The 16,102-nt window shown below is 43.6% G+C and overlaps 1 protein-coding gene across 3 annotated transcripts in view; it reads left to right on the top strand.

Annotated features, from left to right (window-relative positions):
* THOP1 (thimet oligopeptidase 1) overlaps nucleotides 1–16,102 on the top strand; it is an 81,500-nt gene that overhangs the window by 15,108 nt on the left and 50,290 nt on the right. For all 3 annotated transcript variants that reach the window (XM_063914289.1, XM_063914288.1, XM_063914287.1), the window contains exons 3-4: nucleotides 1,085–1,233; nucleotides 12,089–12,196. In XM_063914289.1, the coding sequence (XP_063770359.1) occupies nucleotides 1,085–1,233; nucleotides 12,089–12,196 (257 nt within the window). The remainder of the gene's footprint in view (nucleotides 1–1,084; nucleotides 1,234–12,088; nucleotides 12,197–16,102) is intronic.

Here is a 16,102-nt window from a genome sequence, read left to right on the forward strand (position 1 = left end):
CTGCCACAGCCAAAATCTGTTAAAGCCCATTCCACAAGGAAAGTGGGCTCATCTTGGGCGGCTGCCCGAGGGGTCTCGGCTTTACAACTTTGCCGAGCAGCTACTTGGTCAGGGGCAAACACGTTTGCAAAATTTTACAAATTCGATACCCTGGCTGAGGAGGACCTGGAGTTCTCTCATTCGGTGCTGCAGAGTCATCCGCACTCTCCCGCCCGTTTGGGAGCTTTGGTATAATCCCCATGGTCCTTACGGAAGTCCCAGCATCCACTAGGACGTCAGAGAAAATAAGAATTTACTTACCGATAATTCTATTTCTCGTAGTCCGTAGTGGATGCTGGGCGCCCATCCCAAGTGCGGATTGTCTGCAATACTTGTATATAGTTATTGTTACAAAAAATCGGGTTGTTTATTGTTGTGAGCCATCTTTTTAGAGGCTCCTTCTGTTATCATACTGTTAACTGGGTTCAGATCACAAGTTGTACGGTGTGGCTGGTATGAGTCTTACCCGGGATTCAAAATCCTTCCTTATTGTGTACGCTCGTCCGGGCACAGTATCCTAACTGAGGCTTGGAGGAGGGTCATAGGGGGAGGAGCCAGTGCACACCAGCTAGTCCTAAAGCTTTTACTTTGTGCCCAGTCTCCTGCGGAGCCGCTAATCCCCATGGTCCTTACGGAAGTCCCAGCATCCACTACGGACTACGAGAAATAGAATTATCGGTAAGTAAATTCTTATTTTTATGGTTATGATGCTGAAAAGGTAATATTTAACAAGCAAAATGAATGTAATAGAATGTACCAGTGTTTATAATGAATATAATACAATTTCTTTTTATTTTGCTCTATTCTCCTAAAAGCGTTAATAAGAGAACCATAAGCTCAGCATTTGTATAGACCATTGGTTGCTCATTGAACGCTACTGTAACTACGGGAAATTTCCAGCATTCTATCATTGCTAAAAGGATTAATGTGGGATCCATAGCGTAATGGCTCCTATTCTCTATTTGTGTCATCTGTACAATTGCTGTCCTGGTTTGCACTGTGTCCTTACATCACCTATAAAATACAACTCTGTTTACTATTCCAGTTCAGAGGAACATGCTGGACTTCCCACAGCACGTGTCTTCCAATAAGGATGTCCGTACAGCAAGTACAGAGGCCGATAAGATTTTGTCCGAGTTTGATGTAGAGAAAAGTATGCGGGAAGATGTGTACAGAAGACTTGAGCACTTACAGGTCAGATTCTTGCTGTGGCATATATCCAGGAAAGAGTTCATTGTTTTTCACCTGTCTTTGAATAGTTGAAGTAGTGATTAGCTTTACGTTTTCACAGTGATATGTTAAATTCCTGAAACGGGCAATTTATGTTTGGAGTTTGTGTGTTCTGTCCACGGTTGCGTGCGTTTTTTCCACACTTCAAAAACTTACTGGTAGGTTCATTGGCTTCTAACTAAAATAAATAAACCCTAGTACAGTATATATGTGTGTCCATGTGAACATAAATTTTAAGCACCACTGGTGCAGGGCCTAATGTGAATGACTGAACTATTGTGTACGCAATATGAATAACAGTTAAATAAGTTATTTCTAAGTGAAAGTTTAATTTGCTGCCTGGGGGGGTATGTATTGCTATGTTTTTCATTATCATTTAAAATTCACTAAACTATTTAGGATATTGTTAAATGATTTAATCCATACCATAAAACCAAAAAACACAATTAAGGATAGTCGGTAGTAAAGTGTCAGGAAATGCTGTTTTCTGACACATGAGCAGTTCCTCTCAAACAGCTGTGCAAAGTTTTGTTAGGCAGAATTCCATGGAAGATGGACTCCTCAATCTGCATCTTATTGTAGAAATAACTGATAACAGGGAATAGTAGCTTGCAAAATTGCTTTGTAGCTAGCAAATATGAATGTCAAACATTCAAATTTCTGCCACGGTATTGGTATGCCTGCATATACAGGGCCGGATGTAATGAGGTGCGGGTTCCCGCCCGAACTCTGATTTTTTTTATTTTATTTTTATTTTTTTAAAGCAGCAATCATGTACAAGGCAAAACCATGCCTTGTAAATGACTGCTTCTTTAAAAAAAATGTAGCTGGGAACCCGCACCTCCGGCCAACTTGGACTTCATTACATCCAGCCCACAGTGTGTGAATGGTATTAGTTGCTTTATGTAGCCTCAGATTTACTTCTAGTATCCTTGAAATTGAACGTGAATTCCTGTGATATCACTAAATGATTTAAAACTGTTTTGATGATAACACTCTACAACTTTTATTGAATTTTCTACACAGTCCATCTATGGAAAAGGCTAAGGGCTTCATTAGCATGATTGTTGTATTAAAAATGCTAGTTAAGGCATGCAGAGTTATTCAAAATAGGGGTTTTTGTTAAATAAGGTGGTTAATCAAAAGCAATCCAGACTGCCAGTTTTTTTGGGGGGGAAATTGAAAGTTTTATATAGTCGATGTATTCATCTGTTCATGAAAAGGTTTTATCCAGTCACACCTCTGTCCCAGTCTTTCAGATGTATTCTAATACTGCACAGCTCTGTAATCTGCCCTACTGCATTAAAGGGGGGTAGTCACGGAGCGATCGCTGCTTAAAATCTAAGCAATCTGACTAGATTGCTTAGATTCTAAGCAGCGATCGCTCCGTGAGTACCCCTCACAGCGATAGCCCCGCGCATCGCTATTGCTGGTGCTAGATTGGCCTGCATGCAGGCCAATCTAGCAGGTCGCTCACTTCACCCGCTGGGTGAAATGAGCGGCCTCCCCCGCTCCCCCCACACGCTCAGCACACATCACGCTGAGCTGAGCGGGGGGAGAGATATGTGTGCTGAGCAAACCGCTCAGCACACATATCTCCCTAGATCTGCCCGTGAATACGGTCCTTAAGTCTAGTAAACAGATAGATAGTTCAGCCAGTAGTTATCTCCTGATGCGTGTCCCTTCTACAAGGTCCTTGCTCACCTATCCTGCCTCAGTAATACACATTCTGTCCAGGTCACTTTTAGAATTACAGTTGTATCAGAGTACTTTGCTACTTATGGAAAAAGGAGAGGAGATGGATCTGTCTTCATGTATGCCATAGATTGATCAGGGGCGCCCAAGGATCATTGATGCGTGTAGGGAGCAAAGGTTAGTCCGTCTGGTCTGATCCCATAGAGGAGCTACTATAGAACAAATTGCTGAAAAAGTAAAGGTTTTCTGTGACTGTGCAATGCTGCTTGCTGTGTAGCCGCAGACTGGTCAGAGGGTGATATGTATGATGAGGTAGTAAGTGTCAAATGTACTATAACCAGTGCTATGTGACACCTATAACAAGCCTCTGCATGTATTTAAGGAGGTAACAAAAAATCCCCCTTCTCTACAGTATCTGCAAACATCTATGACGACAGAAAATCATCCATGTATTAAAAAAACTATAAGCGCACTCATATTACCGTATTTTTCGGACCATAAGACGCGCCGGACCATAAGACGCACCTAGTTTTTAGAGTAAGTAAACTGGAAAAAAAAGAGCCAGCATAGACAGACAGACAGACACACACACACACACACACACACACACACACACACACACACACACACACACACACACACACACACACACACACACACACCAGAGCCAGCACACACAGACACACACACACACACACACACACACATATATTGTAGACAGTACCAGTGGTTCCCCGCGTCCAGGCTCTCAGCTAACGCTTGCCCCGGGTGCACTCCTGAGGACCAAGGAGGTGTGGGGTAGATGCCGGGCTCTGCTGCTGGGCTCTGAGATGCGCCGCGCTCTGCTGATGACGGCGCAGCAGCAGCATCCAGGACCCGCCGGTTCCCCCATGTCCAGGCACTCAGCTAACGCTGCCTGCAGGGAAACTCCTGAGGAGGGAGGAGGTGTGGGGGAGCGGGGGGGGGAAGTCACATGATGCCGGGCTCTGCTGCTGGGCTCTGAGATGCGCCGCGCTCTGCTGATGACGGCTCAGCAGCAGCAGCAGCATCCAGGACCCGCCGCTACACGCGAACTCCATCTGCATCTGCTCTTATTCGCTCCATAAGACGCACATACTTTTTCCCCCACATTTTTGGGGAGAAAAAGTGCGTCTTATGGTCCGAAAAATACTATAATATAATATAAATATAAAATAATATTAATATAAAATAATAAAATATATATATATATATATATATATATATATATATATATATATATATATAGATAGATAGATGTAATGGCGGCACTCTCGGATTTCTACAAAGCAGTAACGGAGACCACTCGGTTCTGCTTGAACTAACGTTTCGGTTTTAATCAACCGTCATCAGAGGATACAAAATACAATATAATACAATCTTACCTTTATACTCTAAAGAACACCCTCGTGCACCGTCCCCGACTTACGCCGCCGGACCTACTTCCGGGTACGTCATCACACAGAGACCACAGGGTCAACGTGACGACGTTTGCCCGCCCAGTGAACAAAACCATCACCATGGTAACAGTAAAACATAACAGGATCATTTGCGGAGCTGGAAATTAGGTTACAATCATAATTTAGATACTTTGTAAAATTCTACATATCGCAATGTTGAAAAGTCATGTAAACCTAACTCAGCCATACCAAAATTACAGTTATGATGGTTATTGAAGAAATGCATATATATATTCTTACAGGAAACAAGTAAGTGACAGCGTCTCATTGAGGCCATTAGGAGCCACCGTGTTAAGCCGGTGTATCCAACGTGCCTCCTTCTGCAACAGTATCTTCTGTCTATCCCCCCCTCGTTTAGTTAAAGGGACCTGCTCTAACATTTTATATCGAAGGGTGGCAAGACTGTGCTGGTGTGCTCTAAAATGTTTAGCAACCGGTTGGTCCACTTGCTTACCCTCCAGTATCTGTTTTATAGCACTCCTGTGTTGACCCATGCGCACTTTAAATGGGCAGGACGTTTTGCCTATGTAATAGAGCCCACATGGGCATTTAATGCAATATACTATAAAATCACTTGTACAGGTGAGAACTTGTTTAATCTTGATTTTAACGCCGGTGTGCGGATGTGTGATGTAGTCACCGGTCTCCAGATACTGACCAGTCACACAGCCAATGCATTTATAATTCCCTGGTTTTTTGGTCAGAAAGGTGGCCGTCTCTGCAGCAGCATATCGTGAGATGTCATTGTGTACAACAGCATCTCGTATGTTGCTGCCCCTCCTATAGCATGACATCAATTTGCTAGAACTAATGCTAGAGAGATCTGGGTCCCTCTGTATTATAGGCCATAATCTTTTGGCCGTTTTATTAATTATGTGACTCGATGTAGTATAATCAGTCACACAGACAAACACATCCTGAGCCTGTTTTTTAGGTGCTGTAACTGTGACGGGAATTTTAGGTTGAGACATGGCCTTTTGTCTGGCTGATCGTAACAATTCACTGTTATACCCCCTCTCCAGAAATCTGGAAGTCATAAGTTCCATTTGCCTATGCTCTTCTTCTGTACTGCTACAAATACAATGTACCCGTAGGTACTGTGAGTACGGGAGACCACTTTTCAAGGGTTTTGGATGATGGCTGGAGGCTAATAGTAGACTGTTAACATCAGTCGGTTTTTGGTAAATGGAGGTGATGAATAAGCCATTCTTTCTAACTATTTTCACATCCAGGAAATTAATGGATTCTGCCTGTATATCAAAAGTAAATTTGATCGAGTTGCATAAAGACCCAGTCCGTCCCCCGGGACGGCCGATAATATCAGCTAGGGGCTCTTTGTATACTAATGTATCTAAATATGTTGATTATTTTTTGCAGCCTGTAATACAGAGTGAGGTAACCTATTTAAAAGACACCTCCACTTTTTTACAAAAATTACGTGAGGTAAATAATCTTCCAGAAACTTGTTGGTTATGTACGGCTGACGTTGTTAGCCTGTACACCAGCATTCCACATAGCCGTGGACTGGAAGCAGTAAGCAACCTCATAGATGGTAATCCCAAATTTACAGGTCCTGTGATCCAATTTTTTATGGATCTAATGCAACTTATACTTAACAGGAACTACTTTTTATTTAATAATGAATTTTTTCAACAAATAAAAGGCTGTGCGATGGGGTCTTGTGCCGCACCGGCATATGCTAATGCCTTCATGTTCTGTGTGGAACAGGCATTATTTTTTTCTAATCCCCAGTATAAATCCAATATAGCGATGTATACTCGCTATATTGATGATGTATTCATGCTATGGACAGGGACACGTGAGACCTTTATAGATATGATGCATCAAGTTAATTTGATGGAAGATTCGATCAAATTTACTTTTGATATACAGGCAGAATCCATTTATTTCCTGGATGTGAAAATAGTTAGAAAGAATGGCTTATTCATCACCTCCATTTACCAAAAACCGACTGATGTTAACAGTCTACTATTAGCCTCCAGCCATCATCCAAAACCCTTGAAAAGTGGTCTCCCGTACTCACAGTACCTACGGGTACATTGTATTTGTAGCAGTACAGAAGAAGAGCATAGGCAAATGGAACTTATGACTTCCAGATTTCTGGAGAGGGGGTATAACAGTGAATTGTTACGATCAGCCAGACAAAAGGCCATGTCTCAACCTAAAATTCCCGTCACAGTTACAGCACCTAAAAAACAGGCTCAGGATGTGTTTGTCTGTGTGACTGATTATACTACATCGAGTCACATAATTAATAAAACGGCCAAAAGATTATGGCCTATAATACAGAGGGACCCAGATCTCTCTAGCATTAGTTCTAGCAAATTGATGTCATGCTATAGGAGGGGCAGCAACATACGAGATGCTGTTGTACACAATGACATCTCACGATATGCTGCTGCAGAGACGGCCACCTTTCTGACCAAAAAACCAGGGAATTATAAATGCATTGGCTGTGTGACTTGTCAGTATCTGGAGACCGGTGACTACATCACACATCCGCACACCGGCGTTAAAATCAAGATTAAACAAGTTCTCACCTGTACAAGTGATTTTATAGTATATTGCATTAAATGCCCATGTGGGCTCTATTACATAGGCAAAACGTCCTGCCCATTTAAAGTGCGCATGGGTCAACACAGGAGTGCTATAAAACAGATACTGGAGGGTAAGCAAGTGGACCAACCGGTTGCTAAACATTTTAGAGCACACCAGCACAGTCTTGCCACCCTTCGATATAAAATGTTAGAGCAGGTCCCTTTAACTAAACGAGGGGGGGATAGACAGAAGATACTGTTGCAGAAGGAGGCACGTTGGATACACCGGCTTAACACGGTGGCTCCTAATGGCCTCAATGAGACGCTGTCACTTACTTGTTTCCTGTAAGAATATATATATGCATTTCTTCAATAACCATCATAACTGTAATTTTGGTATGGTTGAGTTAGGTTTACATGACTTTTCAACATTGCGATATGTAGAATTTTACAAAGTATCTAAATTATGATTGTAACCTAATTTCCAGCTCCGCAAATGATCCTGTTATGTTTTACTGTTACCATGGTGATGGTTTTGTTCACTGGGCGGGCAAACGTCGTCACGTTGACCCTGTGGTCTCTGTGTGATGACGTACCCGGAAGTAGGTCCGGCGGCGTAAGTCGGGGACGGTGCACGAGGGTGTTCTTTAGAGTATAAAGGTAAGATTGTATTATATTGTATTTTGTATCCTCTGATGACGGTTGATTAAAACCGAAACGTTAGTTCAAGCAGAACCGAGTGGTCTCCGTTACTGCTTTGTAGAAATCCGAGAGTGCCGCCATTACATCTATCTGTATAGCTTTCTTAAGCTTGGAGGGCACCCGGTGAGGTGAATTTCTTCATAGGTAAGAGTGCCGAATATTCCTTTTCTACTATATATATATATATATATATATATATATATATATATATATATATATATAATATATATATAATATATATAAAATAAAAAAAATTATTATTTTTTGCATATTGACAGGTGTTACCTGCATGTGTGCTGACCTGCGGCTGCTGGGGGTCTGGGCATGCACAGAGTTCTTGCGATGGTTGCGAGATCTCGCACATTCGCAGTATGCTGGCCAGGGGATAAGACTCATCGCATTAGCACTAAGCTGATTCGCTGTGTTGTGGCAAGGATCGCAAAACTCTGCAAAACTTTTTTATATTGCTTTAGATGTTGACTTGGTCTCTAAATTCCCCAGATCTCTTTCTGATTCAGCCAACTCATGAGGCCAAACGCGGAGGAATGCTCCTCCAGCCATAATCTGATGGCTTCGAAGTCGTGCAGAAAGAGCCTGCCCTCGTTTTAGTGAATGCATGACAAAAAAGGATGCAAATGATCCGCAAGGATGGGTACTTGAAGTTCGCTGGTCAGTAATGTCTGCAGATGTACCAGAGGTGCTAATGTATACCAGCTGAAAACACTCCACACCATAATAGAACTACCACTGCCCTGGACTGTACCTTGTTGCCTTGTGGTGTTTTCTCCTCACGTGTAATTGTCCATCTGCCCGAAACAGTTGTAACCTTGACTCATTGAATAAGGCTACACATTTCCAGTCAGCTTGCATCCAGTAGGGGTGTTCATGAATCCAGGGAATGCAGAGTCTTGTGCTGAGGGGTTAGCTATGGACCCGAGTGGGCTGTTAGCAGACTGTTCCCCATAGAAGAAATGGAGCGTTGCGCTGTGTAAACACTTATGTTACTTGTATCTGCGACAATGTCACATGCTGGTCAGATATTACAATGCATGCCAGGCTATGCTGTCTATGATCATTAAGAGGGCGATTCTGTGATGCACGGGAAAGCTACACAAATTCAGACTGCATACTTCTCCAAAATATCAAGATTTTAGTGGGTCTTAAGTTATAGGGTAAGAACAATTTCTTAACAGACCAGTTTAAAAGGGGGGGGGGGGGGGGGAGGTAAAAGCGTGTGATGCCTAGGACTTTATGTTCACTTTCTGGAGAATCACCCAAGAGCTTTTAGTCTGCCATAGCGGTGTAGCATGCTGGATGTCTTCCCTGATGTTGTGCAATCACTGTACACCCTTGAAATTGTTGTTAGTGAAAATCCAAATTTCATATTTTGATTTCGGAGGTGGAATGACCCATCTCTCTGGCACCTACTATCAAGCCTCATTTAAAGTTCTTAAATTGTGGTACTCTGGCATCTTGACTGCAAACTATACGACAACAGCTTGCAGAGATATACGGCCCTACACACTTGCCGATGCATTCGATTTTGACAATGACCGATCACTCGCATTGCAAAGTGACGGAGAACCAACGATGAACGACGCGGAGCCGCGCATCGTTCATCGTTGGTGCATACACTTTGAGCGATTATGGACGATTTCTCATTCATTGCTGAACGAGATCGTTCATATTGCCCGCACACATCTAAAATGGCTTTTAAGGGAGAAGTCATAATCATGGGAGACTTTAATTTACCTGATGTAAATTGGGAGGGGTCTTTTGCAAGTTCAGCTACAAGTGGCAAATTTCTACATTCCTTACAGGGAGCATCTCTCAAGCAATTGGTGAGGGAGCCCACTCGCAAAGACTCAATATTAGATCTAATTCTTACAAATGGTGATAGGATATCTGATATATATGTGGGTTAGCACCTGGGATCCAGTGATCATCAAGCAGTATGGTTTAGTATAAAGACAGGATCCAACGCCTGTCACACAAAAACAAAGGTGTTGGATTTTAGAAATGCTGACTTTGCAAAAATGGGGAGATGTTTAAGTGATTCATTGGCAGACTGGAGGAACTTGGAAGGAGTGCAGGAGAGGTGGAAAAAACTGAAAAGTGCAATGCTAAGTGCAACAGACCTTTGTATCAAAATGGTTAGGAAAAGCACCAGGAAAAGGAAGCCAGTGTGGTTCACAAAAGAAGTATCAACTGGTGTGAAAGCAAAAAAGATGGCTTTTAGGAAATACAAACAGACTCAAAATAATAACGACAAAGAGGTGTATCTGGACAGACGGAAGGATGCTAAGAAAGTGATCAGATGTGCAAAGGCAGAAGCTGTGGAGAAAATGGCCCAGTCAGTAGATAAAGGGGGCAAAACTTTTTTTAAGTATATAAGTGAAAGGAGAAAATCAAATGGAGGAATAATAAGACTTAAGACAGAGAGTGGGCATTTGATGGAGGGAGACAAGGCAATAGCAGATCACCTAAATAATTATTTTTGCTCAGTATTTACTACAGAAGAAGGGATGGGGCCACAGTTAAGTTGCAAGGACATTCATAAAAATAAGGTAGATGAAAATACATTTACAGAGGAGAAGGTCCTAACAGAACTTTCAAAACTAAAAGTGGATAAATCAATGGGACCAGATGGGATACACCCAAGGATACTCAAAGAGCTAAAAGATGTGCTGGTTACACCTTTAACAGAATTATTTAACCAGTCACTAAATACAGGTGCTATTCCAGAGGACTGGAAAAGAGCAAATGTAGTTCCACTGCACAAAAGTGGAAGCAAGGAAGAAGCAAGTAACTACAGACCAGTAAGCCTTACATCAGTTGTAGGGAAAGTAATGGAAAAACTATTAAAAGAAAGAGTAGTGGAATATCTTAAATCAAACAACATTACAGGATCCAAAACAGCATGGATTTACTGGTGGGAGATCATGCCAAATAAATCTTATTGACTTTTTTGACTCTGTGATGAAAATAATAGATCAAGGGGGAGCTGTAGATGTAGCATATCTAGACTTTAGTAAGGCATTTGACACTGTCCCACATCGCAGACTGCTAAATAAACTTGAAAGCCTGGGGGTGGATTATAAATCAGTTAAATGGATAAGAACCTGGTTGCAGGATAGGAAACAGACAGTCGTAGTTAATGGAGTGCAATCTATGGAGGGAAATGTTACCAGTGGAGTACCCCAGGGATCTGTACTTGGTCCAGTTCTCTTTAATATCTTTGTTGGTGACATTGCAGATGGTATTGAAGGGAAGATATGCCTTTTTGCAGATGATACAAAGATATGCAACAGGGTAGACACACCGGGAGGGGTCAAACAAATGATTAATGACCTAGGTAGGCTTGAGAAATGGTCAAGAACGTGGCAACTACAGTTTAATGCTAAAAAATGCAAAATCATGCACTTGGGTCTCAAAAACCCAAAGGCTAAGTATAGTATCAAGGGTACTATAATGGAAACTACTGAGGAGGAAAGAGATTTAGGAGTCACTATTTCAAGTGACTTGAAGGCAGGAAAGCAATGCAACAAAGCAATGAGAAAGGCAAGTTAGATGCTTGGTTGCATAGGGAGAGGAATCAGTAGCAGGAAAAAAAAAGTGATAATGCCACTGTATAGGTCATTGGTACGGCCCCATCTGGAATACTGTGTCCAGTTCTGGAGACCCTATCTCCAGAAGGATATAAATACATTAGAGAGTGTACAAAGAAGGGCAACTAAAATGGTGCATGGCCTACATCACAAAACTTACCCGGAAAGGCAAAAAGATCTTAACATGTATAGTTTGGAGGAGAGAAGGGAAAGGTGGGACATGATAGAAACTTTCAAATATATCAAGGGTCTTAACAAAGTTCAGGAGGGAAACATTCTTCAAAGGAAAATAAGTATTAGAACTCGAGGGCATACTTTGAGACTGGAGGGGGGGAGGTTCAGGGGAAATTTAAGGAAAAATTACTTCACACAAAGGGTAGTGGACAAGTGGAATAGCCTCCCATCAGAGGTGGTAAAGGCTAAGACTGTAGAGCAATTTAAACATGCTTGGGACAGGCATATGAATATCCTTACAAAGAATTAAGGTTAAAAAAGGGTTGAGATTGCCTAAAGGATAAAATAAAAAAGGGGCAACTAGATGGGCCAAGTGGTTCTTATCTGCCGTCAAATTCTATGTTTCTATGTTTAATATAGATTGTAAGCTTTAAGCAGGGACTAATGTGAATGATTAAATAGTCTATAAAGCACTGCAGAATATGTGCGCTATATAAATGACTTCATAATTAATAGAACACCCAACCTTTTTGTGTTAGTGTTAATTTATCATCGCCACTATGCAGATATTAATTTTAACTGTTGTACGTTTGAACTATTACAGAAAATTCTTCCTCCCGATTCTATGAAACCAGAGGCAAAGAGGTTCTTGGAAAGATTGCTTAAATGGGGTCAAAGGAATGGCTTAAACCTTTCTGCTGAGATACAACAGGTAAGGTTTATATCTGTTCTACAGTGTGTGATATTTATAAGCACCTATGTCGAAAACATAACAGCCATTTAAATTCTATTATAGTTTAGAAAATTAAAGCTCTTTCTTCTATTGCCTCCATGCAGTACAATCACAGCTAATATGCCAAATGTATCAGATCCATCTACCTATTTCTCTATCATCCATAAGGTATACTGGGGTCACTTAGTACGTTGGGGTATAGATGGGGTCCAAAGGAGCCGGTGCACTTTAAATTCTTCAACAGGGCGTGCTGGCTCCTCCCCTCTATGCCCTCCCCCACAGCCCAGTTTAGAAAAATGTGCCCTCAGGAGAGGATGCACACTCTAGAGCTCCAGAGGAATTTTCTTCAGTTAATTTAAAAACTTTTTCTCTGACGTCCTAAGTGGATGCTGGGGACTCCGTCAGGACCATGGGGAATAGCGGCTCCGCAGGAGACAGGGTACAAAAATAAAGCTTTAGGATCAGGTGGTGTGCACTGGCTCCTCCCCCTATGACCCCCCTCCAAGCCTCAGTTAGGTTTTTGTGCCCGTCCGAGCAGGGTGCAATCTAGGTGGCTCTCTTAAGGAGCTGCTTAGAAAAAGTTTTTAGGTTTTTTATGTTCAGTGAGTCCTGCTGGCAACAGGCTCACTGCATCGAGGGACTTAGGGGAGAGAAGTTCAACTCACCTGCGTGCAGGATGGATTGGCTTCTTAGGCTACTGGACACCATTAGCTCCAGAGGGAGTCGGAACACAGGTCTCACCCTGGGGTTCGTCCCGGAGCCGCGCCGCCGACCCCCCTTGCAGATGCTGAAGATTGAAGGTCCAGAAACCGGCGGCAGAAGGCTTTTCAGTCTTCATGAAAGTAGCGCACAGCACTGCAGCTGTGCGCCATTGTTGTCACACACTTCACACCATAGGTCACGGAGGGTGCAGGGCGCTGCTGGGGGCGCCCTGGGCAGCAATGTATAATACCTTTTATGGCTAAAAAATACATCACATATAGCCCTTGAGACTATATGGATGTATTAAACCCATGCCAGATATCTCAAACTCCGGGAGAAAAGCCCGCCGGAATAGGGGGCGGGGCTTATTCTCCTCAGCACACAGCGCCATTTTCCTGCTCAGCTCCGCTGTGAGGAAGGCTCCCAGGACTCTCCCCTGCACTGCACTACAGAAACAGGGTAAAACAGAGAGGGGGGGCACTTTGTTTGGCGATATTTTATATATTTAAGCTGCTATAAGGATACAACACTTATATAAGGTTGTTCCCATATATATTATAGCGCTTGGGTGTGTGCTGGCAAACTCTCCCTCTGTCTCCCCAAAGGGCTAGTGGGGTCCTGTCTTCGATAAGAGCATTCCCTGTGTGTCTGCTGTGTGTCGGTACGTGTGTGTCGACATGTATGAGGACGATGTTGGTGTGGAGGCAGAGCAATTGCCGATAATGGTGATGTCACCCCCCAGGGAGTCGACACCGGAATGGATGGCTTTGTTTATGGAATTACGTGATAATGTCAGCACATTACAAAAATCAGTTGACGACATGAGACGGCCGGAAAACCAGTTGGTACCTGCCCAGGCGTCTCAGACACCGTCAGGGGCTGTAAAACGCCCTTTACCTCAGTCGGTCGACACAGACCCAGACACGGACACTGAATCTAGTGTCGACGGTGAAGAAACAAACGTATTTTCAAGTAGGGCCACACGTTATATGATCACGGCAATGAAGGAGGCTTTGCATATCTCTGATACTGCAAGTACCACAAAAAGGGGTATTATGTGGGGGGTGAAAAAACTACCTGTAGTTTTTCCTGAATCAGAGGAATTGAATGATGTATGTGATGAAGCGTGGGTTAACCCAGATAGAAAAGTGCTAATTTCAAAAAAGTTATTGGCATTATACCCTTTCCCGCCAGAGGTTAGGGCGCGCTGGGAAACACCCCCTAGGGTGGATAAGGCGCTCACACGCTTATCAAAACAAGTGGCGTTACCGTCTCCTGATACGGCCGCCCTCAAGGATCCAGCTGATAGGAGGCTGGAAACTACCCTAAAAAGTATATACACACATACTGGTGTTATACTGCGACCAGCCATCGCCTCAGCCTGGATGTGCAGTGCTGGGGTGGTCTGGTCGGATTCCCTGACTGAAAATATTGATACCCTGGATAGGGACAGTATTTTATTGACTATAGAGCAATTAAAGGATGCTTTTCTTTATATGCGAGATGCTCAGAGGGATAATTTGCACTCTGGCATCGAGAGTAAATGCGATGTCCATATCTGCCAGAAGAAGTTTATGGACGCGACAGTGGTCAGGTGATGCGGATTCTAAACTAAATATGGAAGTATTGCCGTATAAAGGGGAGGAATTATTTGGCGTCGGTCTATCGGATCTGGTGGCCACGGCAACTAGCGGAAAATCCACCTTTTTACCTCAGACCCCCTCCCAACAGAAAAAGACACCGTCTTTTCAGCCGCAGTCCTTTCGGTCCTATAAGAACAAGCGGGCAAAAGGACAGTCATATCTGCCCCGGGGCAGAGGAAGTGGTAAGAGAGGGCAGCAAGCAGCCCCTGCCCAGGAACAGAAGCCCTCCCAGGGTTCTGCAAAGCCCTCAGCATGACGCTGGGGCTTTACAAGCGGACTCAGGAGCGGTGGGGGGTCGACTCAAGAATTTCAGCGCACAGTGGGCTTGCTCACAGGTGGACCCCTGGATCCTGCAGGTAGTATCTCAGGGTTACAGGTTGGAATTCGAGAAGTCTCCCCCTCGCCGGTTCCTAAAGTCTGCTTTGCCAACGTCTCCCTCAGACAGGGCGACGGTATTGGAAGCCATTCACAAGCTGTTTTCTCAGCAGGTGATAGTCAAGGTACCCCTCCTACAACAAGGAAAAGGGTATTACTCCACGCTATTTGTGGTACCGAAGCCGGACGGCTCGGTAAGACCTATTCTAAATCTGAAATCTTTGAACCTGTACATACAAAAATTCAAGTTCAAGATGGAGTCACTCAGAGCAGTGATAGCGAATCTGGAAGAAGGGGACTTTATGGTGTCCCTGGACATAAAGGATGCTTACCTGCATGTCCCAATTTGCCCTTCACATCAAGGGTACCTCAGGTTCGTGGTGCAAAACTGTCATTATCCGTTTCAGACGCTGCCGTTTGGATTGTCCACGGCACCTCGGGTCTTTACCAAGGTAATGGCCGAAATGATGATTCTTCTTCGAAGAAGAGGCGTATTAATTATCCCTTACTTGGACGATCTCCTGATAAGGGCAAGGTCCAGAGAACAGCTGGAGGACGGAGTAGCACTAACCCAATTAGTGCTGCAACAACACGGGTGGATTCTGAATTTTCCAAAATCTCAGTTGACACCGACAACACGTCTGCTGTTCCTGGGAATGATTCTGGACACGGTTCAGAAAAAGGTGTTTCTTCCGGAGGAGAAAGCCAAGGAGTTATCCAAACTTGTCAGGAACCTCCTAAAACCAGGAAAAGTGTCTGTGCATCAATGCACAAGAGTCCTGGGAAAGATGGTGGCTTCTTACGAAGCGATTCCATTCGGCAGATTCCACGCACGAACTTTTCAGTGGGATCTGTTGGACAAATGGTCCGGATCGCATCTGCAGATGCACCAGCGGATAACCTTATCACCACGGACAAGGGTGTCTCTTCTGTGGTGGTTGCAGAGTGCTCATCTGTTAGAGGGCCGCAGATTCGGCATACAGGACTGGGTCCTGGTGACAACGGATGCCAGTCTGAGAGGCTGGGGAGCGGTCACACAGGGAAGAAACTTCCAGGGAGTATGGTCAAGCCTGGAGATGTCTTTTCACATAAATATATTGGAGCTAAGAGCGATTTACAATGCTCTAAGTCTGGCAAAACCCCTGCTTCAGGGTCCGCCGGTGTT

This window comes from Pseudophryne corroboree, chromosome 1 (genome assembly GCF_028390025.1).
Source record: "Pseudophryne corroboree isolate aPseCor3 chromosome 1, aPseCor3.hap2, whole genome shotgun sequence".
Taxonomy (NCBI): domain Eukaryota; kingdom Metazoa; phylum Chordata; class Amphibia; order Anura; family Myobatrachidae; genus Pseudophryne; species Pseudophryne corroboree.